This window comes from Sycon ciliatum, chromosome 12, assembly GCF_964019385.1.
Source record: "Sycon ciliatum chromosome 12, ocSycCili1.1, whole genome shotgun sequence".
Classification (NCBI taxonomy): Eukaryota; Metazoa; Porifera; class Calcarea; order Leucosolenida; family Sycettidae; genus Sycon; species Sycon ciliatum.
In genome coordinates this window covers 12,009,953-12,034,952 of record NC_088654.1, presented here as the reverse complement: position 1 = coordinate 12,034,952, position 25,000 = coordinate 12,009,953, and the positions used below count along the sequence as shown (strand labels likewise).

At 47.3% G+C, this 25,000-nt stretch overlaps 2 protein-coding genes across 2 annotated transcripts in view; both read left to right on the top strand.

Moving 5' to 3' along the window:
• Positions 1-1,658: 1,658 nt before the first annotated feature.
• LOC135828477 (uncharacterized) lies at positions 1,659-13,961 on the top strand. Its single transcript, XM_065340924.1, has 6 exons — positions 1,659-1,841; positions 2,634-2,696; positions 4,506-4,634; positions 9,758-10,219; positions 12,145-12,540; positions 13,320-13,961. The coding sequence occupies exons 2-6, from the start codon at positions 2,642-2,644 to the stop codon at positions 13,355-13,357; spliced, it is 1,080 nt and encodes a 359-aa protein (XP_065196996.1). The 5' UTR covers positions 1,659-1,841; positions 2,634-2,641; the 3' UTR covers positions 13,358-13,961.
• Positions 13,962-17,557: 3,596 nt separating this feature from the next.
• Positions 17,558-25,000, top strand: part of LOC135828524 (uncharacterized) — a 17,942-nt gene continuing 10,499 nt past the window's right edge. The window contains exons 1-3 of the mRNA XM_065340966.1: positions 17,558-17,709; positions 18,516-18,579; positions 23,735-23,863. Of these exons, the coding sequence (XP_065197038.1) occupies positions 18,525-18,579; positions 23,735-23,863 (184 nt within the window). The 5' untranslated portion in view covers positions 17,558-17,709; positions 18,516-18,524. The remainder of the gene's footprint in view (positions 17,710-18,515; positions 18,580-23,734; positions 23,864-25,000) is intronic.

Sequence of the window (25,000 nt, the reverse complement as noted above, 5' to 3'; positions counted from 1 at the left end):
CGGCGGCGAGAAAACCAAGGACACTAGCCGGCAGCATCCCGAATGGTCAGCGGCGTTCGAAACCACACAGCTGTACTGAAAATTTACCGAACTTAGTTGCGGCGACCATTCGAACCCTCAGAGCTCCTTTGATGTTTAGCATGGCTTCTAGATAACGAGATAAGCCCCGGACGTAAGCAGTACTTCTCTAACTTTAGCCCCAAAGTCTAGATAACCTAACTGACCTTGAACGCAAATAAAAATAGTAGGTCTTGGTCTTGCGAAACGCAGGTCCCTCGCACGGGTGGACGGCCATTCACATCTGCGCGACTCGCTTCAAGTGTCCGCACATACTGCAAGCGGCCTGCACTAACCCATTAACAGTTTGAAAACGCCAAACTTTGGAAAGTTCCTGCTGCTTATACCCTTCTTGAAGCGGGAAGTGACAAAAGTTCTAAAGGTGATAACGAAACGCACAGTGCTGCTAGGACATGCATACAGATGGCGCTAGAATCTAGACAAGTGCGTGAAGGAGAAGTTCGCACTATGGATCGACTGAATGGCTTTGCCCCATAACACAATACACATGCATGAAAGGTTGAACTAATACTTACTGGTCCCATGCTGATAGTGCAGTACTGACGTGCCGACGAGGTGAGACCAAACGGAAGAACAGACGACTCCACAGTCCCAGAGCTACAGACTCAGTGCTGGCAACTGAAATCCGACCCCCTTGCCGGCGCGCCGCGCCGGCAAGGGGGTCGGATTTCTGTTGCCAGCACTGTACAAGTAGAGGCTCGTTGGCCTTGGGCATTAGAGAGGTTAAGATGCACGTTATTTCTGACGTGACGCGAAAGTTCAGCTCGCGTTATTTGCTCGCACGTCGAAAAATCAACGCGAGTGACCTGCTGCTCACGTCGAAATTTGGAGTTTTACGCCAAATTTGACGTGAAATTGCGCGTCACGTCGGAAATAACGTGCATCTTAACCTCTCTATTCACTACAATGCATGCCCGCCCGCCGTGCGAGGTTCCTCCGCTGCCACTCCTGCCGTTGACTACAAAAAAAAGCCGCACATGTATGATGTAGCCGGTGCTGGTGCACATCCAAGTACAGTTCAGCAGGTGATCATCCACCATTGCCAAAGGTCGAAGGGCATGAACGGTTAGGTAGAGTCTACGTGTCAAGTAGTTGTGGTAGACCTACCAGCCATCGCCAACTACTTGTAAACCCATGAAACATCCTAAAATCCTGCGCAGAGAACCTCTCCTTGTCATTATTTTTTCTCCTTTTGTCGTGAACTCACGAAGTACTGTGTTCATGTGCGTATCAGCCGATACATCCTTTTGGCTGGTCGGCAGTTGCTCCTTTTTGCTTAGAGTTGTACGCTATTTTGCCCCCTGCTGTGCACGCACTGACTTCCCGCTTAGCATACGCTGACCCAGACTGATGGACTTGCTTTGTACGGTATCACCCTCGTACTCATGAGATATTCTTTACATATTTTCCCCTGACCTCCCGCTTTGTGTACGTTGGCCCTGGTGTATTTTTGGCGGCACCTGCTCGCGCTCAATCTCCTCTCCTCCCCCCTCCCCCCCCCACCCCATTCCACCGCACTGTTGGTGCAACTGAGCAGTTTCTTCGCGCCCGCTGATTGTGTACAGCGAGATAGGAAGGCTGGCACGCTGAAGTTTTGGGGGCTGTTGTAATTTATTATCTGGACGAATGGAAGGAAATTTTCTCTCCTAATCAAAAGTAGCTTGAGTGTTGCACGGGTAGCTTTTGACACCTTTCGCCTATCGTTGGGCGGTTGTCTACTACTGAGCTCGGCCGGCCAACAACCTGCTACCTGTGACCGGACGGTGAGTGATGAGTGTTTGGAGAGACACTGTTCGCTTTCTAGTTTGTACGCCTATTCTTTTCATTGGTTTCGAGCGCCTGGCATAACTGGGTGCTCGGTGACACGGCGGTGCAGTATCTGAATGCACTTCTTATTGGCTACTGGGTCTCCGTTTCGGTGAATTGTTCGGAGTTTCCTTTCCTCTTTTCTTTTCATTTCTCTCCGCTGTTCACTCCTTTCCCCCTTTCTCTTTTTCAACCTCGGTGCGCGGGCTTGGCAATGAAGCCGAGCCGGTCTGTCGGCTGAGCTGGGTGCACCCCACTCGCACAGCCTCCATGGCTCACGGTGACCGCTACCGTTTTATGTCAATGCTCCTTCCTGCTTCCGGTCAAATTCTTCCTTGGTAGGGTTGACGGTTCAATGTAAAAAGCTAAAAGAAGGAATTATGTTGTAGGTTCCTTGACACTGTCAAAGCGCTCGTCCAAATGATCTGTGTTCTTTCTGCCCATCTGATATCGGTCCTCCTTTCGCAGACTCGTCCGTTGTCAATCTCCGTAGAGTTCCAAGTTACTGTCATACAACTTAGTTGTATGTATGTGTGTGCATGCCTGCGTGCATGTGTGTGCATGCCTGCGTGCATGTGTGCTTCAGTTCTGTGTGTGAATGTATGTACATGTACATGTATGTGCGCGTGCACATGTGTGTAACATTATGACTGTGTGCGTGCGTGTGTGTGTGTGTGTGTGTGTGTGTGTGTGTGTGTGTGTGTGTGTGTGTGTGTGTGTGTGTGTGTGCATGCGTTTGTGCATGAAAGGACTGAAAATGACTTCAACAACTATGCTCGCCATTGCTGGCGTGCTGCTGTCGACCGTGACTAGTAAGTACAACCTTTGGCTGAAGAGAGAAAGTTTCAAAATGTGAAATTACTTCTTTGAAGTACATGTACTTCAAAGTATCAGCATCTCTGTGAGCTTGTCAAGTCTGGGATCGAAACTACCTTGTTTTCGAGAGCACAGTAATACCTGTAATGGCGACCACTCGACCATGGCGACCACTCGGGTATGGCGACCACTCGACCATGGCGACCACTCGGGTATGGCGACCACTCAGGTATGGCGACCACTCGACCATGGCGACCACTCGGGTATGGCAACCACTCGACCATGGCGACCACTTTTCCTTGTCACGCATCGCCGGCAGTATCCTGCACATACAAAAATGAAGAGCAGAGGTCCGAGAACAGACCCTTGAGGAACTGCTGTAGATGCCTTTCTCCACTTGCTCCCAGCCCCGTGCCATCTCCATACTTATACCATGGGACGACCATAACTACATTTAGAAAGACTATATTTATTACAAGACGACTACGGAAACACAACTAGACAGGACGAACTCAAGACGAAGACTGCTTTTCAAACCACAGCAACACGCACATGCACCAAAACCACATACACAAAATACCGTACTATTACAGAACAGCAGTCAGCCGGTGATCAATAGTATGGATCCAGTGTCAAGCATGCCATCAGCTACTGTTGCAGGTATTGAGCAAGGAATGCAGTGGGCAGAAGCTTGGAAAGCGATCATTGAGTTGTGAAAAACAAAAGCAGACTAGAATCTGAACACCTCAGCACCCTGTGGTGCTGCAGGCATGCCTCGACTTGCCAGCGTTGGTTCTTGCGACTGGAAGACTGAGTCCGTCCTGCTGCTGGGGTCGAGTTTCTCTGGGCATTTGCGGAGTCGGTAACGAGAGCTTGGAAGCTCAGGGCCCTACGCTATGCTTTTTTGTCGTGATGACCTAGACCAAAAAAAGCATAGGGATGTTATAAATTCTTTAAAAAATTCCTTTTTTAAGAGACATAACCTGGGATTCGAACCCGCACTATCGTGCGCCCTGCATGCATCCCCCGATACACTTCGCATAAATACTAATTCTTCCAAGTTGCTTCACGTTATGATCTTGCATTTGAAAGCCCTATTTGAATATGCATTGTGGCCAGCCGTCTTTGATGGTATGGTACGGGATAGGTACGGGACAGGTACGATCGAGGGTAATACGACACCGTCTACCGCCTTGATGACGACAAAAAAAGCATAGGGATGTTATAAATTTTTCAATTCTCCTATTTTTTCAGGCATATCCTGGGATTTGAACCCGCACTATCGCCCTACATGCATTCCCCCATACACTTCGCATTCATACCCATTCTTCCAAGTTGCTTCACGTTATGATCTAGCGTTTGAAAGCCCTATTTGAATATTGCGGCCAGCTGTATGTGGCCAGCTGTGTTTGATGGTACAGTACGGTGCGGGACAGATACGGGAGCCAGGCGTGACACAAACAAACAAACAAACACCAAATTAAAGCTGTGTGGACCCTGGCTAGCGCCAGACGTTACTGAAGTAACGTCTTCTGCATAGCTACGGGAATAAATTATAGTTGGGTGATGGACTGCGATGTGTCACCGTGTAGGCTCTTCCACACAATAGCTAAGGTGTTCGGTTGGAAGTGCTCTGACACCTGGAAAACTCCCGCCGGGTCAGCAGAGAGTCGGCTGATTGTCGCATGTGCCATCTAGCTATTGACTAACTCCCAGCCTTCGTGTGATGCGTGATGCGTGATGTGTGATGTGTGTGTGTGTGTGTATGTGTGTATGTATGTGTGTGTGTATGTGTGTGTGTACAGTCTGCATCACAGGTAGTTCAGCCAATGCAGTCAACCCAGCCAATCCTGCTCTGGACAAATGCCTGCAAGGCTGCTTGTCGGGCATTTGCCTGCGAGATGAGACACTGTCGAGAACGTATGACTGTTTCTGTGAGTATATGATATCAGTTTGTTTCGTTCCCTTCCACCGTAATGTCGCGTATTAAAGCCGGACTTGTTCCTGTAGGAGCCGATGTCAATGCTAGGCTTTTATTCAAGTTGAGCTTCTTTTCAAACCAGGTATTTCTGCATATGTCAAACACTAAAACCAGGGTTATGTGCCGGCAGTGCATCTTGAAAATCAGGCTTGTATTCAAGACAGGCTTCTAGTTGAGACCGGTTTTAATGCAGGACACTTTGGTATCTCAGTTTGGCTTATCGTATCGCAGTCGGAACAACTGTCGGAAGAACTGAACGAAATGCTGGCAAAGTGTAAATTTTCGTTTCGGACATTGCATGATGTCGATTCTTACGCCGAGTTTTACAACTTTGTGCCCGCCAGCCTGACCTAGAGGAAGCCCGGCAGGATGAGAACATAATTTAGCAGTCCCTTGGGACGAAGGGATTCACGCACATAGACCTTAATACAGTGAGACATTGCTTAAAAGAATGCCAATAGGCGAGGGAACCGGATAATCAAACACACATACTATAATGTGAGCCGGAGTGCGCTAAATCATGACCACAGCTTTTTTGGAAAAAGTCGAGAAAATCGCGATTTGAATTCCGCGGCAAAAAATACGAAGTGCAGTGCAACGCGAGTCGCCGTTGTTGTTCTCCTCGGTCGACTGGACTGTTCCGGATGCATTTCTTTGTTGCAAGTAAGTTTATTTGTTTGAGTTTGTATTCCATGTTGCGCTGAGTCGCCTAAAACGGACCGTCATCGATGTATCGACGGAAGAGCCTAGTAGTAGTCATGTACTGCTGAGCGGAAGAAGACGACATCTTCGCACTCCATGCGCAGGATGAAATATTTTGAGGATTCGGGTCGGAAACAGAAGGAAGACGATGATGGCTACAGCGACGAGTCATTTGAGGGCGACACTTTCCTCGAGCGTAAAAGAATTGATGCTGGTAGTCCCACGATCTGCAGTGACGAGGAATTCTACTCTGATGACAACCTGGCAAGCGATTGGCATCGACACTGAATTGGGAGGTGAGTCGGCCGATGATTTCGCCAGAATGGACATCGCTGCACACATCCAGGACGATGCCAGTATTGGTTGCAAGTGCAAAAACAATCAATGGACTCTGCTGCTCCCTCAACTTGCTCAAGTCAATAATTTGAGTACACATATGCGGAACATCGCTGGCACGAGCAGTGGGCAGCGATCGCAAAAGCAGTACTCTCTGGCGAGCGGAGAAAACCGTGCGCAGATGATGGACTTTGGTGGGGGGAATATGAGTGCGACGTCGAGTATGTTGAGGAAGACTGTGTGCAGCAGTGTATACTGTATATTTGAAAGTACAGGTGGAGTGTGATGGAGTTAACGTTGAGTGCCAACTTCTTCGGCCATCTACAGATGTTGACCGTGTTTTCGCTGGCGGTTCTCCAGTGGTGCTCCAACCAGGAGGTATTTCGGACACCCAGCTCAGCTGCCTATATAAATTTTGGATGTGGCCGAGTACCTGTCATCGTCAGCTCATGCTATAAGACCCTGGACAGAGGAACTGACCAGGAAAGGATGAACCAAGGGATATATCAACTGTGTGCAAAATGACAATCCCATTGCTGTACATAGAAGTTCACCATTTCAACAGTGCTGCATATAATAACATTGTAGCAACACTTAGACATGTCAGATCAATCCAAAACTTTCAGACAGTGAACATTAGGTGTGTTTGATCATTTTTTAACAAAAAACTGAAGTCGAATTTTTGGTCTGTGGTAATATTTTAGCGTGCTCTGGCTCATGTATGCTTGCTATATGCCGTAAATCGGTAACCATCAATTTTCTTCTGCATGGTGAGGGATCCGGATAAAAGAGGACCGGATAAGCGAGGTCTGACTGTAACCAGGACCTCGTTCTATAAAACGTTTCTCAATATGCGCAGACTTCACTGTAGCCGTCTGTTAAGCCTAGTTCACATTCGACGGAATGCTGACGGTACGGGACGTAAGGGCCTGTCGGGAAGGCTGGGGTGAGCTGTAAAATCGTGTACGATTCGTACGACACGACATGCTGCAGTCGTTGTGTCGTTCAACAGCGAACGGCAACAGTCATAAGGCACGGTCAGTGACGGGGTGACTTTTGGACCTAATTTCTTATTTTTCGGGACTTCTTTTCAATTATTTCTCCTTCAATGAAACGGAATCAAGTTCACAATACCAGGTTTTCATGAAGACCAAAAATGTAGCTTCGAAAGGTGTGCTATTCAAATAATAGCTCCAGGAAGTGATATAACAGTTTGTCTGTCACGCTCTTGAGCTATCCCTAAATACCATATGTGACATCAGACCTTATCTTGCTAAAATTCAACTCAAGTCGTGTTAGCCATTCTGCGAGTTATAGGAAGCGCGGTGTTCGAAATGCTAAAAATTTCCAAGTACGAATCGGGAGCAGTCGGCGCACGACGCCGTCTCCTGTTCACACTCAAAATGCAGCTGTTTTGTACGCTTGCGTCCCCGTCTACGGTATGAAAAGTTTAATCGATCCAACTCTTCCCGTCGCTTCCCGATCTGTACGGCGGTACGGTTGCGTTCCCGTTCCTGGTGTTCACATTGGACGCCGTCAGACTGTCCCGTCGCTTCCCGTCGATCCTTACGTCGCGTCCCGTCGCGCCCCGTCGAATGTGAACTAGGCTTTATAACCACACATACTCCAGGGGCGTTGCACACGGTACGGTCACTACGGCATTGACCGTACCACTATTTGCCCCAATCAGCCCAAGTACCTTGTGATTCAATAAAATGCACTGGTTTGGGCTCTAAATTTCCAAAATTTTCGCCTCAGCCACCCCTCCCCCACGAGTAAATTGTACTTCAGATGGCTGACCGTACCACACTAAAATACCTTCCGACGCCCCCGGTACTCACAGCGCTCTCCCAGGGGTTTCTGGAATAGTCACGCAGGGGCGTAGCTACGGTCCAGCGGATAATGCCGGCAATATATTCAGCATTATACGACTATCCGAGCATCAGAGCATTATGGAGCATTAGAAAGGAACAAAACGAGCATTATGTGAGGCTTGAGCGGCACAACGATTTTCTTAGTGGATAATATCGGGAAATCCCAGGTTTTTGGCAACAATCGGCTACAATCATGATCATGAGATGTTGTCTGATGATTGGTTTTTGCCATGAAACTCTGAGTAACAACGAAACAGCCCTATATTACTCCTTTTGGGTACCTTTTGCGTACTACGCTCCGCCCATTCCGGGCATTTGAGCACTATGCATTGTACGGGCGCATGATTTTGTGATTGTGTAGACACGTAACACCTTTAGCACTAACGCTACATAACTATTGCTACATAAAAAACGTTATGATTGTAGCGATGTGGTCAGGTAAATGTATACAAGCCATTTGTGAAGCATGCCCAACCGAGGCCGAGGCAGTGCAAGTGACAAAAAATCCGGGGAAATTATTTACGAGGTTTCTTTTACTTTTAGAATAATGGAGAGCTATGGAGAAGACATACGCGAAGTGCATATCAAACAGACGAAGAAGGGTTTTCTAGTTGTGCCACAGGCTCTGGCGATAGCATCTCTAGCGACACTGAAGTAGACACTGATGCATTGCTAAATTTGAAAGAGCGGCTATAAACAGAAAGAGCTCGTTCCAAACGAACTGCCTTTACCGAGTTCAGCTCAGGAGGCTCGAAAAGAACTAGAATTTCTCATGGACTCAGTACCAAGTCGATTGCTCAGCAGCGCCTGTCTTACTTTCCTGATGAAGCGCGTACAGTTAGTTGTGGACGGTAGTAATGCCAGGCCTACAGTCAAATGCTATCAGAAAGGAAGAGTATTGTGGAAAGCCATACGTCTACACACCATCTCAAGGAGAAGATGAGAGCACAAGCAAAGGATGTAGAGTTGCGAAATATCTTCTGACCACGTGTTTTCAGGATTTCCGCAAATGGGAGGGCTCTCCATCTGAGATCGAATCTCAGGAGCTGGCCTCACGTCTGGTGTTTCAGATGAAGACATTATTCACAGAGTGGATGCAGTGACAGCTTGTCTGCAGGCAGGAATACTATTTGCTAAGATTAACTGCATCCCAACAATGAATGACTACCTGCAATAGTGGTTTCATCTCTCACTACATGGATAATTAGGGGAGGGATTTGATACGCCGACTATTCTGCCACAACTCTGCATCAAAGTTGGAATGGAGAGCAATCAATGGAGAAGTGATCATGTCTTATGGTGCTAAGAAGTGGTGGAGCTCGTGAGAGATAAGGTGGCAATTTCAGATGCAGATCGACGATATGCATAATTTCCTGGAAGTTTGACAATGTGCAGACTTTCTTCCATTTTTGTCCTAAACCAAGAGCATTATATCCCTTGCTGAAGCATTATAATCTGCATTATACGGCAGTTTTTGGAGCATTATGGTTAGCATTATATGAACATTTTCGGAGCATTATCCGCTGAACCCTAGGCGTAGCAGCCGGTCCGGCTTTCGCAGGACCACTTTCTTTTTTTTATTAAACACAATGCCGAAAGTGCCCAGTATGCAGGATTCTCCACCCTATTTTCAAATTTTTCACAGTGGAAACCCCCCGGACCCTCTCATACCGGACCACCTGCAACGGCGTATGCGCCTGTAGTGTTGTGGAAATGCGTGGTTATCTTTAAAAGCAGCACAATTTACACTGCAGCCCAGTCACCCAAAAACTGTCACCTTAACTTTCGCGCGTCTCTCGCTTTCAATTGTAGATAAAATTCAGTACTCTTCCCATGTATGTGTGTGTGTGTGTTTGTGTGTGTGTGTGTATGTATGTATGTTGTTGTGTATGCACCATGTGTGTGTGTGTATGTGTGTGTGTGTGTGTGTGCATAGCTGTATGGTGTAGACCAGGCTGAATAGTGACGGTCAATTCTTCAGCCTTGCAAGCTGTTGAATGGTGCAATCCCAGCACAAGTTGCTATGGCTTCTGCCGTAGCATTGCTATCATCGCCTCCGGCGATGGGCGTCAAAGGTCAAGGTGTGCATGCCTGCACGCCTATGCATGGCAATATGCACCATATACACTCACCCGCGGGTTTGTCCCTCTGCGTTGTTCTCCAGATGTCATTCAGTACAAGTCCGTCCGCAACGTCAGCGACGGCAAGAGCTACCGTAGCAGCGAATATTTCGCAATTTCCTCCACGAAAATGTCTGCGAACGCCACCAAGACATTCACCACAGCCGTTGGCGGTAACACCCATGGATACTCAATGTACCAGACCAAGTACACTGAACTCAAACCATCCCCCAGTTTACCACGGCCTGAATACTACAGGCAACTGTTTGGTATAATTTTAACTCGACTTCGGGCCATCAAGCGTTATGTTTCAACTACCGACGTCCTGAATGTCATTGGGAATTGTGCTCACACAGAGCCTGGTCCTGGCCCTGGACCTAGAATAGGAAAAATGTTTGTTAATGCATTCAGGGTCTATCAGTTTCTAGAGAATTCCCTGTACGTCTATTGGTCGTCCGCTATACGCAATGGAGGCTGCGGCGCACAGCTGCCGGTTATGTACACGGGTAAGTGCGTGTGTGTGTGTGTGCGTGTGTGTGTGTGTGCCTGTGTGTGTATGTGTGTGTGTGCCTGTATGTGTGTGTGTGTGTGTGTGTGTGTGTGCCTGTGTGTGTGTGTGCCTGTGTGTGTGTGTGTGCGTGTGTGTGTGTGCCTGTGTGTGTGTGTGCCTGTGTGTGTGTGTGTGCCTGTGTGTGTCTGTGTGTTTGTGTGTACATATGTGTACGTGTGTTTGTCTGTGCTGGTGTCTAACATCCTCAGACAGCGTATAGCATTGACAGTGGTTAACGCTTTATGTCCAGTGGACAGAGCCAGAAATACTACTGTATAAAATCGATAAATTTTTACGGGGCGCAACTTTTGTGTTTTCAAGAATTGCACTGTTCCCCCGATGAGAAACTTTCACGATTTCATCTATTCAGTTGGATCTTGTGCTGTCTACAATCAATGTATAGAGCAGTTCGCGGCGATTTATATCCGCTAGTGACTGCATGATGGTCACGAAAATAGCGAAATTTATAATCTCTAGCGAAAGTTTCTCACCTTGCAGTGTTCTCACACCGCAAGGGTGCAACCAAGAGTTCTTCATTGCCGTCACTCAGAGTTTCGTGTTTGAGACATCACTGCGGATTAGGCAGGAAGACCAAGACTTCCAATCACTAGCGATTCATACCGGAGAGACTGGGGCTGAGGCGATAACGGCTTATAAAAGTTCAGCTGGCCGGCGAGGAAAATATAATTATCGCGTCGAAAAATGTTATGCCGTAGAAGTCTAAATATATAAGTATGGGTTTTGGCTTCTTGCTGTTTCTATATTTAGAAGAAAGGCATTTGAGCTGGCAAGCGCGTTCCCGTCGCTCTGCCTTGTCACTGAGCATTTGTGCTCGTTTGGATTTGCGAATTCAAATAAAGTAAGCAAACTCTGTATAACGCTGCCCAATGTTTTCATATCGATGTCAGTAACGCTTTGGCATTTCGCCATCATCCGGTCAAATGCTGCTGAAATGCCGAAATGCTGCTGAAATGCCGAAATGTTGCTGAAATCGATATGAAAGCGGTGTTCAGTGTTTCGGGGAGTGATAGGAACGAGCTTGTCGGCTCAAAAGCCTTTTTCCAAGTTTGAAAAAGACTTTTAAAAACTTGAACAGGTTTCGCGAGACTCGGTGACTTTTCATCATCCGCAGTAACAACGCGAAGACTACTGTCTTCAACAGTGTTCACTATCCGGCACAGCTGGAAAGCTTTCGAATGAAAAGACTCACGGAGAGTGAGAGCCAGACCATCTTCACGTTCGTAGAACTATTAAAACCAGCGAGTCGTAAAATACCGGTATTTTACGACTCCCTGATTAAAACGCCGTCCATATAGTACAAGTTTCATGGAAATGGCTTGCTGGAACATTTGATTATGGTGAAAACTGTCTAAGACGACCACTCAAGGGACCTCCCGCAATGGTCTCAGTTACCAGGTGGTCTCCTTATCCAGGGTCGTTTGACTGGAAATAGCATCTCTTGGTCCTGGTTGCAGTGGTCTTCTAGGGCAGGTGGTCGCCTTATCCGAGTGGTCGCCTTGTCAGGTTTTACCGTATAGCATCAGACTTTGCAGGCTTGAACTGCCGATATTTTTCCTGCTGCCCGATAGTGTGAGTACATGAACTTCCCCAGTAGTATGCACTGCATCACTATACTGGCTTTTGATGGTGGGTGTCAAAGGTGAAGGATGTGTTTTGTGTGCGTGTGTGTGTGTGTATGTGTGTGTATGTGTGTCCGTGTGCACATGTGCATGTGCGTGTCATGCACGCACGTGTGTGCGTATTTGTGTACGCCTGTGTGTATGCCTGTGTGTGTGTGTGTGTGTGTGTGTGTGTGTGTGTGTGTGTGTGTGTGTGTGTGTGTATGTGTGTACACGTATATGCTCTACTCCGCCGCTGCAGTGAAACAGCCGCAGGCACCATCCTTCATTTCGTGCACACGGGAAGTCGAGTACTACATTCCGCTCTCCGGCCATGAACCACGCACGTATGCGCAAGCAGAACAGCTCTGCAAGGGCTCTCAGGTCATGGAGAACAATTACACCGGTGACTTTTATCCGTACAAATGGCACGGTGGACAGGTCTTCCAGGGGGGCCTGACCGGCGAGCTGGCGGATTTCTTTCAGCGCACGCCCGCCGTGCTGCCGGGCCAGGGACTGGTGTGGAAGAGTGGCTGCAACACAACGCAGGCCGGGGCTGCCGCCGCCGGGGGACAGCAGTGCGAACTGTACGATCAGAGCGGGGAGCTGCTGAGCAGACGCGCGTCACCCGACGAGCGCCACTACGTCGTCTGCGAGCGTGAGTATTGCAATCGCCATGGATATATATGTTTCAAGCATTTTTGTTTTTTATTGTAAAACAGAGAGGTTCCAGGCTGTCCAATAGAGTGCTCAATGCCGAAAGGCAGAGCTGCAGTGAAGCCTGTCTAAGACGACCGCTCAAAGGACCTTCAAAATGTGGTCTCCTGATCCAGGGTCATTTGACTGGAAATAGCATCCCTTGGTCCTGGTTGCAGTGGTCTTCTAGGACAGGTGGTCATCGTATCAGAGTGGTCACCTTGACAGATTTTACTGTAGTTGCAACAAGAATAAGATGATTGTATCTCAGGCATGTGCGCTGGTGCCCTTCAAGGGGGGGGGGGGTCCAGGGGGCCTCCCCCTGGAAAATTTTCAAAAAATGAAGCAAAATCCTGCATTTTGAGCGAAAAAACGGGGGTTCCGGGCACCCAGGAACCCATACGGCGCACGCGCCTGCATCTATTGATGGACTCTCCAGAGGTAAATGGATACCTACCTTTAATAGTAGTCTCTCCAAACCAATAGAAGTCATAAGGTGATTACCGATTCTCGTAGCTGGGTGAGTCAAGAACCACATTTCTGCTTCACAGTAATGTACACATGCATGCACATACGCACGCACGCACGCAAGTACACACACACACACACACACACACACACACACACAGATGCACAGATGCACATACACATACACACGCACACACACACGCACACAAACACACGCGCACACCAGCTTTACTCTAATGCGAGTTTTCTGGTTCTCCTTTGTTTGATCTGTAGGACCGGTGGTTAGGGATGATAAGTTCAAGCTGTTGTAACTTGAACCGGGGCGACGCATAACGCTTGGCAGCAACAATGCTCATATGAAAGCATGAATAATGGGTGGCTTATCAAGAATGAAAATCAGGAAAACTCCGGCATTGGCAGATTACTTCTCTCTTTCTCTCTCTCTCTATCTTTCTGTCTCTGTTTGTCTGTCTGTCTGTCTGTCTGTCTCTCTCTCTCTCACACACCAACTTTACATGTAAGCTCTTGTGACCCTTCTCACTGAGGCTGCTAGTGACCGATAGCTATTTCAAAAACTCGCTGCTCCAATCAAATCTCCCTTTTCTGTGTCTTTCTTCAGCTTCGTATTCGCACAGTTCACCATTCTTATTATCTTGTATGTTGTATTGCTGCATTGTCTAACTCCACTTGAGCAGAGTTCTATCCGGTCACTTATAAGTTATATCCTCATTGAACACTAGTGACAGTTTGTATACCTCACAGCGCATGGGTTACTGTGAATTCCTGACAGTCGTTCTCTCCCCTCTGAGATGGCCATTTGTCATTCTAGTTTCTGATTGGTATTCTCAAATAGCCACAGCCCATTATCTGCCAAAGCTCGAATTTCTAATAACAGACTGCTGTCAGTTCATCTGACTGTGAAAACGAATGGGCAAAGGTGCATGTGTAACATCTGACTGTGAACACGAATGGGCAAAGGTGCATGTGTAACATTGTGTGCGTGTGTGTATCCCATATGGTGCAGTGGTATGTGCAGTCGATTTCCAATCGAGAGGTTGCGGGTTCGGTGTGTGTGTGGTAGGCCCCGGCGGATAATGCTAGCATTATATCTAGCATATTGTAGCCCTTTCTGGAAACTAGCATTGCACTAGCATAATCAGCAGGTTTTGCAGAAAACTAGCATATTCTTGCGAAAACTAGCATATTGTGGCAAAAAATGGGATCTTTTTTGTTGTTATAGTATCAAAAGTGGCTTGCTACATCCCGTAAGTTATAATATTAATTTAAAAACTTGGTTCGCTGTTTACCTGGTACACATTGTTCTCCATGCAACACTAACGTTATAGGCTAGCATAGTGCAGGTAGAATACATAATACTTCATGATCACCACATGGCAACAACATAGCAAGCCACTTTTGATACAATAACATGTACGGCCGCTGGGAGTGCATTAACACGTCTCAGTTATGGGTATTCTGATACATGTACAGTGGACATCTTGACAGGGTGCAAGCTGCAGCATGTACAATTGAGGCACACTTCTGTCTTTGGTGTCATAATTTGAATATTCAAACTAACTTCAACTGTGCTATTTAGTGGTTGAGTTTGGCGGAGTACTATGGAACACGAATTCAGAAACATTGTGCCAGCCATGATGGAATAATACGGCAGGCTGATTAAAATGTTTTGGTTTTCCAACCTGCACTCGAGTGTTGAAACTACTTCGAAGTAGATACACATAGCAACACACAGAGTACCGCATGTACATGTATTCAGTTACTAGTACTAGCTGCTTACTTCACACCTGCAGCTTTGAGGAAAGACTCTACAACATTGGCTCTTCGAATGAGGACATCATTGGCTACAGCACCAGGTTGCCCTGTTCCTGCCAGCTCCTTCTTATGGTCTGTAGCAGGGAGTAGTCCCTGGTCTGTAGTGTACTTCTCCCACGAAGCTGTTAGCGCTTGCTGGTGTCGCTGGCCTCGTGACTTTCGCTCTTTGGCCGTCTTGTGCGTTTGGCTCGAAATGTGTGATTTCACAATGCTGTTCTTCTGTCGAACTGTCTGGCTGCAAGCACTGCAGTAAATCTTCCCACTGGACACGGTCAAATATTTTCCCCTGCACGCGATGGTGGACGCTGACACGAGGTGTCAATGTGGAACTTCCACCGGCAATTCGCCCACGTTTAGCGACGGACTCCTTCCCACTTCTCTGGAAAGATCGTTTTCGGGAAATCGCTGCTCTGGCTGGTTCGGGAAGACGTTCACACGCTGTCCTGACCTCGTCCTCTTCGGACTCTGATTCTGAGGCGTCTTCATCGTCAAACTCGGAATCAAAGTGATCATCGCTACTGCTTACTAGATCAACAATATCTCTGGCTGCTTGCTCGGACATAGCCATTACGTGTGTTCTTCATCAGCTAACAAAGAATAATAAGCAAAAGTTGGTGGAAACAAAACGCTCCCATTCTCACCGCCTTCTCATGTACACCCATCACAAGTTTTTTTTCCCAACGCTTGTGCCTAAACTCCCAGCCAGAGTCATAGATCTACTACAACTTGAGTACAAGTAGTAGAGCCTAGAGGGCCAGACATTGAAGATTTGAAGTGAACCAGTGTTGTCGGATGCGACTGACACAGTTCTATAATTAGTTTTGCAAGAATATGCTAGTTTTCGCAAGAATATGCTAGTTTTCTGCAAAAATCTGCTGATTATGCTAGTGCAATGCTAGTTTCCAGAAAGTGCTAAATATGCTAGATATAATGCTAGCATTATCCGCCGGGGCCTACCTACCTTCGTCTTGGCATCGAAAACTCGGCGTCGAAAATGAAGCTGGAGTGCCCCTTTAACCTAACTGACCTTGAACGCAAATAAAAAAATTAATAGTATTAAAGGCTTTGTCTTGCGAAACGCAGGTCCCTCGCACGGGTGGACGGCCATTCACATCTGCGCGACTCGCTTCAAGTGTCCGCACATACTGCAAAGCCTGCACTAACCCCTTTACAGTTTGAAAACGCCAAACTTTGGAAAGTTCCTGCTGCTTATACCCTTCTTGAAGCGGAAAGTGACAAAAGTTCTAAAGGTGATAACGAAACGCACAGTCCTGCTGGGACATGCATACAGATGGCGCTAGAATCCAGACAAGTGCGTGAAGGAGAAGTTCGCACTATGGATCGACTGAATGGCTTTGCCCCATAACACAATACACATGCATGAAAGGTTGAACTAATACTTACTGGTCCCATGCTGATAGTTCAGTACTGACGTGCCGACGAGGTGAGACCAAACGGAAGAACAGACGACTCCACAGTCCCAGAGCTACAGTGCTGGCAACTGAAATCCGACCCCCTTGCCGGCGCGCCGGGCCGGCAACGGGGTCGGATTTCTGTTGCCAGCACTGTACAAGTAGAGGCTCGTTGGCCTTGGGCATTCACTACAATCAAGACAAGAGTCCATAACCCCCCAGAGTGTGCAACTACAGGTTGGGGTCTGGCGCAACGAAATCCAAACATTGCGTCATCCGGTCCCCGGGAAGCATGGGCGGATGGGGCCATGTGCATATCTGGTACATCCGGCGGGGGTTCCAAGTTGAAGGTTGCTTTGAAGCAAGCCACGGAAGTGTCACGTAAAACGTTTGCTCCACGGGCTATGCAGTGTCAGCAGAACGGCTTTGATTTCACAGTCACAGAATTTTTTCATTTGAAGAGAGTTTCTCTGCTCGTTGTCTGAAAAGCTTGTATTGGGAGAGTTCGTGACTCCGGGATAGCAAGAATAGGCATGGATATAGATTTACAAGATTTGATGGAAATAGCTCTTGGCACACGGCATGAAGACCCGATCGATTTCGATTTTCAATAAATCTCTATCTAGGTGCTGGAAGAATTAACAATTTCCAACACTCGACAATCGAGAGAAGAAAATGAGGAGCCCAGATCGAGCAAAAACTGACGAATATCGTCCACAGAGACACTGCACTCCGGCGACAATGGGGAGCGCTTTGCTTTAGGTTCAACAGTGGCCATTGTTCTTCTCTTATCGGAGAGACACTCAAAAGAGAAAACTGTTCGACAACTCTAAAATAATTCTTTGTGTACTTGAGCCTTTCCAGGCGTGTTACGTACAATACCTGGCCGTGGATTCGTAAAGAAAGACCCCAAATTGGGCAAACGGGCGAAGTAGGTCCGGGCCAAACTTCCCATTTCGTCATAGCTACTCACTACATGACGTATGAAGTTTGGATTTCGTTGCGGCACTGATTTGTGCTGAGAAGGATCACGAGTTGCACACTCTGGGGGGTTATGGACTCTTGCTACAATGCATGCCCGCCCGCCGTGCGAAGTTCCTCCGCTGCCACTCCTGCCGTTGACTACGAAAAAAGCCGCACATGTAGCCGGTGCTGGTGCACATCCAAGTACAGTTCAGCAGGTGATCATCCACCATTGCCAAAGGTCGAAGGGCATGAACGGTTAGGTAGAGTCTACGTGTCAAGTAGTTGTGGTAGACCTACCACTAGGCTTCCAGCCATCGCCAACTAACCCATGAAACATCCTAAAATCCTGCGCAGAGAACCTCTCCTTGTCATTATTTTTTCTCCTCTCGCCTATCGTTGGGCGGTTGTCTACTAGCTCGGCCGGCCAACAACCTGCTACCTGAAACCGGACGGTGAGTGATGAGTGTTTGTAGAGACACTGTTCGCTTTCTAGTTTGTACGCCTATTCTTTTCATTGGTTTCGAGCGCCTGGCATAACTGGGTGCTCGGTGACACGGCGGTGCAGTATCTGAATGCACTTCTTATTGGCTACTGGGTCTCCGTTTCGGTGAATTGTTCGGAGTTTCCTTTCCTCTTTTCTTTTCATTTCTCTCCGCTGTTCACTCCTTTCCCCCTTTCTCTTTTTCAACCTCGGTGCGCGGGCTTGGCAATGAAGCCGAGCCGGTCTGTCGCCTGAGTTGGGTGCACCCCACTCGCACAGCCTCCATGGCTCACGGTGGCCGCTACCAATGCTCCTTCCTGCTTCCGGTCAAATAATAATTCTTCCTTGGTAGGGTTGAGTTCAATGTGAAAAGCTAAAGAAAGCCGGAATATTGTAGGTTCCTTGACACTGTCAAAGCGCTCGTCCAAATGATCTGTGTTCAGTCTACCCATCCGATATCAGTCCTCCTTCCGCAGACTCGTCCGTTGATAATCTCTGTAGAGTTCCAAGTTGTATGATTGTATGTATGTGTGTGCCTGCGTGCATGTGCATGCATGCCTGCGTGCATGCGCATGCATGCCTGCGTGCATGTGTGCTTCAGTTCTGTGTGTGTGTATGTATGTACATGTATGTGCGTGTGCACATGTGTGTAACATTATCATCGAACTGTATGTGTGTGTGTGTGTGTGTGTGTGTGTGTGTAACGTTATGACACATTGTGTGGATGTGTGTGTGTGTGTGTATGTGTGTACGTGTGCATGCGTCTGTGCATGAAAGGACTGCAAAATGACTTCAACAACTATGCTCGCCATTGCTGGCGTGCTGCTGTCGACCGTGACAAGTAAGTACAAACTTTGGCTGAAGAGAGAAAGTTTCAAAATGTGAAATTACTTCTTTGAAGTACATGTACTTCGAAGTATCAGCATCTCTGTGAGCTTGTCAAGTCTGGGATCGAAACTACCTTGTTTTCGAGAGCACAGTAATACCTGTAATGGCGACCACTCGACCATGGCGACCACTCGGGTATGGCGACCACTCGACCATGGCGACCACTCGGGTATGGCGATCACTCGGGTATGGCAGCCACTCAACCATGGCGACCACTTTTCCTTGTCACGGACGCATTCACATTCAAAACAGCTCCCCGCGACCGCGTTGCACCCTACTATTGCATGTGCAGTGTACGCATTGCACTGTGCACCATGCATGGTGGACCTACACATCAGGGCAGGACGTGTAGAGATATGTACATTATTTGTGCATGCACGACACTTGACAGGTCTGAAGCCCCCAGGCACACGAGTCATGCTTTAGATTAGCGGCATACCAGTAGGTGTGTGCAGTGTGAGACACCGTTCAAAATGATACAATTACATGTATCTCACAAGTGACTATGGTGACGAGACCCACTGAACCTGGATAAGAAGACCACCTGGCCAGGGTGACCACTTTTTCTCGTGCCCTGAGTGATCGCCTTAAACAGGTTTCACTGAATAAGCTGCACTTGAGTATAAGGGCATGTTCGATTGGTTGGATCTGGATCCAGATCAATCGGATCCACTTGAAATGTGCACGTTCGTTTCAGCGAATCCGGATCCGATCAACACCACTCCGTGAGCAGGGTTGACCGCATCCTTCGGATTGTAAGCGTTGGACAGAAATGGAAAGCTTGCAAACCCTGAGTCCTCTCCTTCTAAGTAAAGTGAAGGGTAGTTCTTATCAAACAGATATCAATTCAGTGAGCCATGGAAACCCTACGTAGCTGATAATGTGGGTTGGTCGGTTGGTTTGTTTTAATTCGCACAATAGATGGGAACTAGGACCGGTGATATAAAGCCGAATGAATAAGCCGCATTATTTAGAAAAGAACAGGAAATTGTCGAGTCTGCAGATTATTACGAAAAGGAAAATGACCTGATAGATGAGTGAAGGGAGTCAATGTGCACTGCAAGACTTGAGATTTGAAATCCGCAGACAGAAGAACGAGCAGTTGCGGTTTCGGAACTCTAAGTTTCACGAACTTAATCGATCATCAGACGAAAATTGATACGGACCCTGGCCTATGAGTACTGCTATATACATGTACCTTGAATGTGGCAAGCCCAGCATAACAATTACTATGCAGGGACGTAGGACACGGTACGGTCACTACGGTATTGACCGTACCACTTTTTGCCCCAGGTACCCCATGAATCAATAAAATACACTGATCTGGACTCAGCCACCCCTCCCCCACGAGGAAACTGTACTTCAGATGGCTGACCGTACCACACTAAAATACCTTCCGACGCCCCTGCTATGTGATATGTAGCGCGATAAAACAGAGGTTCCAGGCTGTCCAAGAGAGTGCTCAATACCGAGTGGTAGAGCTGGTTCAAACAATTAGAGGACAGAGAAAGTGTTTTTACTCCGAGTTTCACGCACTAAGCGATCATCAGAAAACAGTAATGAGAAATCTGGATCAGTATTGGTTTATATACTCACAAAGCAAAGTGTAAATAGCTGCAGCATGACGCAAATCATGATGGGAATGATGATGGGAAGGAATCATGAAGGATGAAGGGAAGGCATGCAGTATTCAATGGGCGGTACACCGCAGAGCAGCGGCCTACAGCAACAAAAGCAAAAGGTGCAACCTGTGCCTGGCAGAAAAATTGGCAATCGCGCAAGCACCTCTCTCTCAACAAAAGGAGTGAGCTTGTGTCAAAGTGTCGCCATGAGAATAGGTACTACCTTCGGAACTTTAAACCATCCACAGCCATCACCTAATTAAGTAAGAGACAACCGTCTCCAGTGGTTGTCACCTTTCACCACTGCTGTCATTCACACTTTTACTTTTGGATTTGCCTGATGATGCAGTCATTCACGCTTTGCACTGCCGCCATTCACAACTTTTAGATTTGCGCCATGCTGCAGCTATTTACACTTTGCTTTGTGAGTGTATAAACCAATACTGATCCAGATTTCTCATTACTGTTTTCTGATGATCGCTTAGTGCGTGAAACTCGGAGTAAAAACACTTCATAGCCAGCAATCGCATGTCATCACGCACATTGAAAATCAACATAATTTTGCGAATCGACCTTTTTTTCAGGATCACTTTTCAACGAGGACGAAGCAAAGTCGGCAGAACGAAGCCTACAGGAAGAAAATCACCCTCTCCACTTCACCATCACGATACTGACATAGATACGAGATGAAACAACTAAAAAATCCACAAGAAAACTGTACGGCCATCATCGCGCTGATTTTGGTCTGAGAATTTCTATCACGATCAAAAATGTACGAGGAGCACTCAAAAATACGCCACAGACGTACCTTTATCGCTCTCTACTCCTTTTTTAAGGCACAAAAGACTCTCCACTTTCAAACCAGGAACCAGACATACCAGTGGTCCTTTTCAGCTGCTCCACGAGCGCAGGAAATGTTCACCAAGGGGCGCAGAGCAGCCTCCATTCATGAAAAAGAGCTAAAATACGAGTGAGACTGCATGCCTGAGTACATGAGTACATGCATGAGTACATGCAGAAAATAGTCAATTTCAGCGTTTCTGCTCCAAACAGCAACTAGCTTCGACTAGAAACAAAGATTTCACCAAAGGATCAAACAACAACCATTTTCTGCAGTTGTTTTGCAGATGGCTTCCTTGTGCTTGGCCCAGCACGCCAAAAATCACACCTCAGAGGAGTACAAAAATTACAACTCTCAGATGTCCTCGATTGCTGGCCATGTCTCTGTCCTCTAATTGTTTGTAGCGCGATATAGAGTGTGTGATTTGAAATCCATATACCCATTGGGACACTTTGCTTCTGACGGTAATGTACATATTATCGTAATCTCGCGCATATACACGTAAGACCATGGTCTTATAATCGAAAAGACGCTGTTTTCTGTCCTTTCACAAGTGCATTTTCGTTCGATTATAAGCCCATGTTCTTATACATGTAATGTGAGAGACCAACATCGCATCGACATGTACATGTGCAAGTACGCATAATATTGGTTAATGCCAGTACAATGGAACCATGGTGAACCTCGTGTGGTTTTGTGATTTTCATTCACTTATAAGTGCATGTTCTTATAGGCGAGAGTGCTCTTATTTTGGAAAAAAGAACATGTCCTTAAATGCGCGAGATTACGATGATGGCTCCAGCGTGCGTTAGGCGCTTAGCAGAACGAGCGGTGCTAGCAGGTGGGGCAGTAGCTAGTAGGCAAGTTGCTTTGGCCTCCACGAGTGTGGGTTGATAGCATGACAGCTAACAAGTGCTGAAGTAGGGTGCAGCATGCATGTCGAAGTCCGCAATCTGTGGTGTGGCACGACAAGTGTCTGCGTCTTTGTCTCGTTAAGGATCAGTCCACGTTTCTTCAACCAAGTGGCCGTGTTCTGAGCTGCGGCAGTGAGGCGCTGGGAGATAGCTTCTGGCTGTGGTGCACTGCTTGCCCTCGGCGAGATGTCATCAGCAAACTGAATAGTGGTGACGTCATGAGGAGCAAGCTCGCCGGCAGTATCCTGCACATACAAAAATGAAGAGCAGAGGTCCGAGAACAGACCCTTGAGGAACTGCTGTAGATGCCTTTCTTCACTTGCTCCCAGCCCCGTGCCATCTCCATACTTATACAATGGGACGACGATAACTACATTTAGAAAGACTATATGTATTACAAGACGACTACGGAAACACAACTAGACAGGACGAACTCAAGACGAAGACTACTTTTCACACCACAGCAACACACGCATGCACCAAGACCACGTACACGAAATACCGTACTATTACAGAACAACAGTCAGCCGGTGATCAATAGTATGGATCCAGTGTCAAGCATGCCATCAGCTACTGTTGCAGGTATTGAGCAAGGAATGCAGTGGGCAGAAGCTTGGAAAGCGATCATTGAGTTGTGAAAAACAAAAGCAGACCAGAATCTGAACACCTCAGCACTCTGTGGTGCTGCAGGCATGCCTCGACTTGCCAGCGTTGGTTCTTGCGACTGGAAGACTGAGTCCGTCCTGCTGCTGGGGTCGAGTTTCTCTGGGCATTTGCGGAGTCGGTAACGAGAGAGCTTGGAAGCTCAGGGCCCTACGCTATGCTTTTTTGTCGTGATGACCTAGACCAAAAAAAGCATAGGGATGTTATAAATTCTTTAAAAAATTCCTTTTTTAAAGACATAACCTGGGATTCGAACCCGCACTATCGTGCGCCCTGCATGCATCCCCCGATACACTTCGCATAAATACTAATTCTTCCAAGTTGCTTCACGTTATGATCTTGCATTTGAAAGCCCTATTTGAATATGCATTGTGGCCAGCCGTCTTTGATGGTATGGTACGGGATAGGTACGGGACAGGTACGATCGAGGGTAATACGACACCGTCTACCGCCTTGATGACGACAAAAAAAGCATAGGGATGTTATAAATTTTTCAATTCTCCTATTTTTTCAGGCATATCCTGGGATTTGAACCCGCACTATCGCCCTACATGCATTCCCCCATACACTTCGCATTCATACCCATTCTTCCAAGTTGCTTCACGTTATGATCTAGCGTTTGAAAGCCCTATTTGAATATTGCGGCCAGCTGTATGTGGCCAGCTGTGTTTGATGGTACAGTACGGTACGGCACAGATACGGGAGCCAGGCGTGACACAAACAAACAAACAAACACCAAATTAAAGCTGTGTGGACCCTGGCTAGCGCCAGACGTTACTGAAGTAACGTCTTCTGCATAGCTACGGGAATAAATTATAGTTGGGTGATGGACTGCGATGTGTCACCGTGTAGGCTCTTCCACACAATAGCTAAGGTGTTCGGTTGGAAGTGCTCTGACACCTGGAAAACTCCCGCCGGGTCAGCAGAGAGTCGGCTGATTGTCGCATGTGCCATCTAGCTATTGACTAACTCCCAGCCTTCGTGTGATGCGTGATGTGTGATGTGTGTGTGTGTGTGTGTGTGTGTGTGTGTGTGTGTGTGTGTGTGTGTGTATGTGTGTGTGTACAGTCTGCATCACAGGTAGTTCAGCCAATGCAGTCAACCCAGCCAATCCTGCTCTGGACAAATGCCTGCAAGGCTGCTTGTCGGGCATTTGCCTGCGAGATGAGACACTGTCGAGAACGTATGACTGTTTCTGTGAGTATATGATATCAGTTTGTTTCGTTCCCTTCCACCGTAATGTTGCGTATTAAAGCCGGACTTGTTCCTGTAGGAGCCGATGTCAATGCTAGGCTTTTATTCAAGTCGAGCTTCTTTTCAAACCAGGTATTTCTGCATATGTCAAACACTAAAACCAGGGTTATGTGCCGGCAGTGCATCTTGAAAATCAGGCTTGTATTCAAGACAGGCTTCTAGTTGAGACCGGTTTTAATGCAGGACACTTTGGTATCTCAGTTTGGCTTATCGTATCGCAGTCGGAACAACTGTCGAAAGAACTGAACGAAATGTTGGCAAAGTGTAAATTTTCGCTTCGGACATTGCATGATGTCGATTCTTACGCCGAGTTTTACAACTTTGTGCCCGCCAGCCTGACCTAGAGGAAGCCCGGCAGGATGAGAACATAATTTAGCAGTCCCTTGGGACGAAGGGATTCACGCACATAGACCGTAATACAGTGAGACCATGCTTAAAAGAATGCCAATAGGCGAGGGAATCGGATAATCAAACACACATACTATAATGTGAGCCGGAGCGCGCTAAATCATGACCACAGCTTTTTTGGAAAAAGTCGAGAAAATCGCGATTTGAATTCCGCGGCAAAAAATACGAAGTGCAGTGCAACGCGAGTCACTGTTGTTGTTCTCCTCGGTCGACTGGACTGTTCCGGATGCATTTCTTTGTTGCGAGTAAGTTTATTTGTTTGAGTTTGTATTCCATGTTGCGCTGAGTCGCCTAAAACTGATCGTCATCGATGTATCGACGGAAGAGCCTAGTAGCAGTCATGTACTGCTGAGCGGAAGAAGACGACATCCTCGCACTCCATGCGCAGGATGAAATATTTTGAGGATTCGAGTCGGAAACAGAAGGAAGACGATGATGGCTACAGCGACGAGTCATTTGAGGGCGACACTTTCCTCGAGCATAAAAGAATTGATGCTGGTAGTCCCACGATCTGCAGTGACGAGGAATTCTACTCTGATGACAACCTGGCAAGCGATTGGCATCGACACTGAATCGGGAGGTGAGTCGGCCGATGATTTCGCCAGAATGGACATCGCTGCACATATCCGGGACGATGCCAGTATTGGTTGCAAGTGCAAAAACAATCAATGG

Excerpts from the sequence above, each read along its gene's own strand:
- LOC135828477 (XM_065340924.1), top strand. The coding sequence starts at position 2,642 with ATGACTTCAACAACTATGCTCGCCATTGCTGGCGTGCTGCTGTCGACC. Across the intron at positions 2,697-4,505 it reads GCTGCTGTCGACCGTGACTA|TCTGCATCACAGGTAGTTCA; the intron begins GTAAGTACAACC and ends GTGTGTGTACAG. Across the intron at positions 4,635-9,757 it reads GAGAACGTATGACTGTTTCT|ATGTCATTCAGTACAAGTCC; the intron begins GTGAGTATATGA and ends GTTGTTCTCCAG.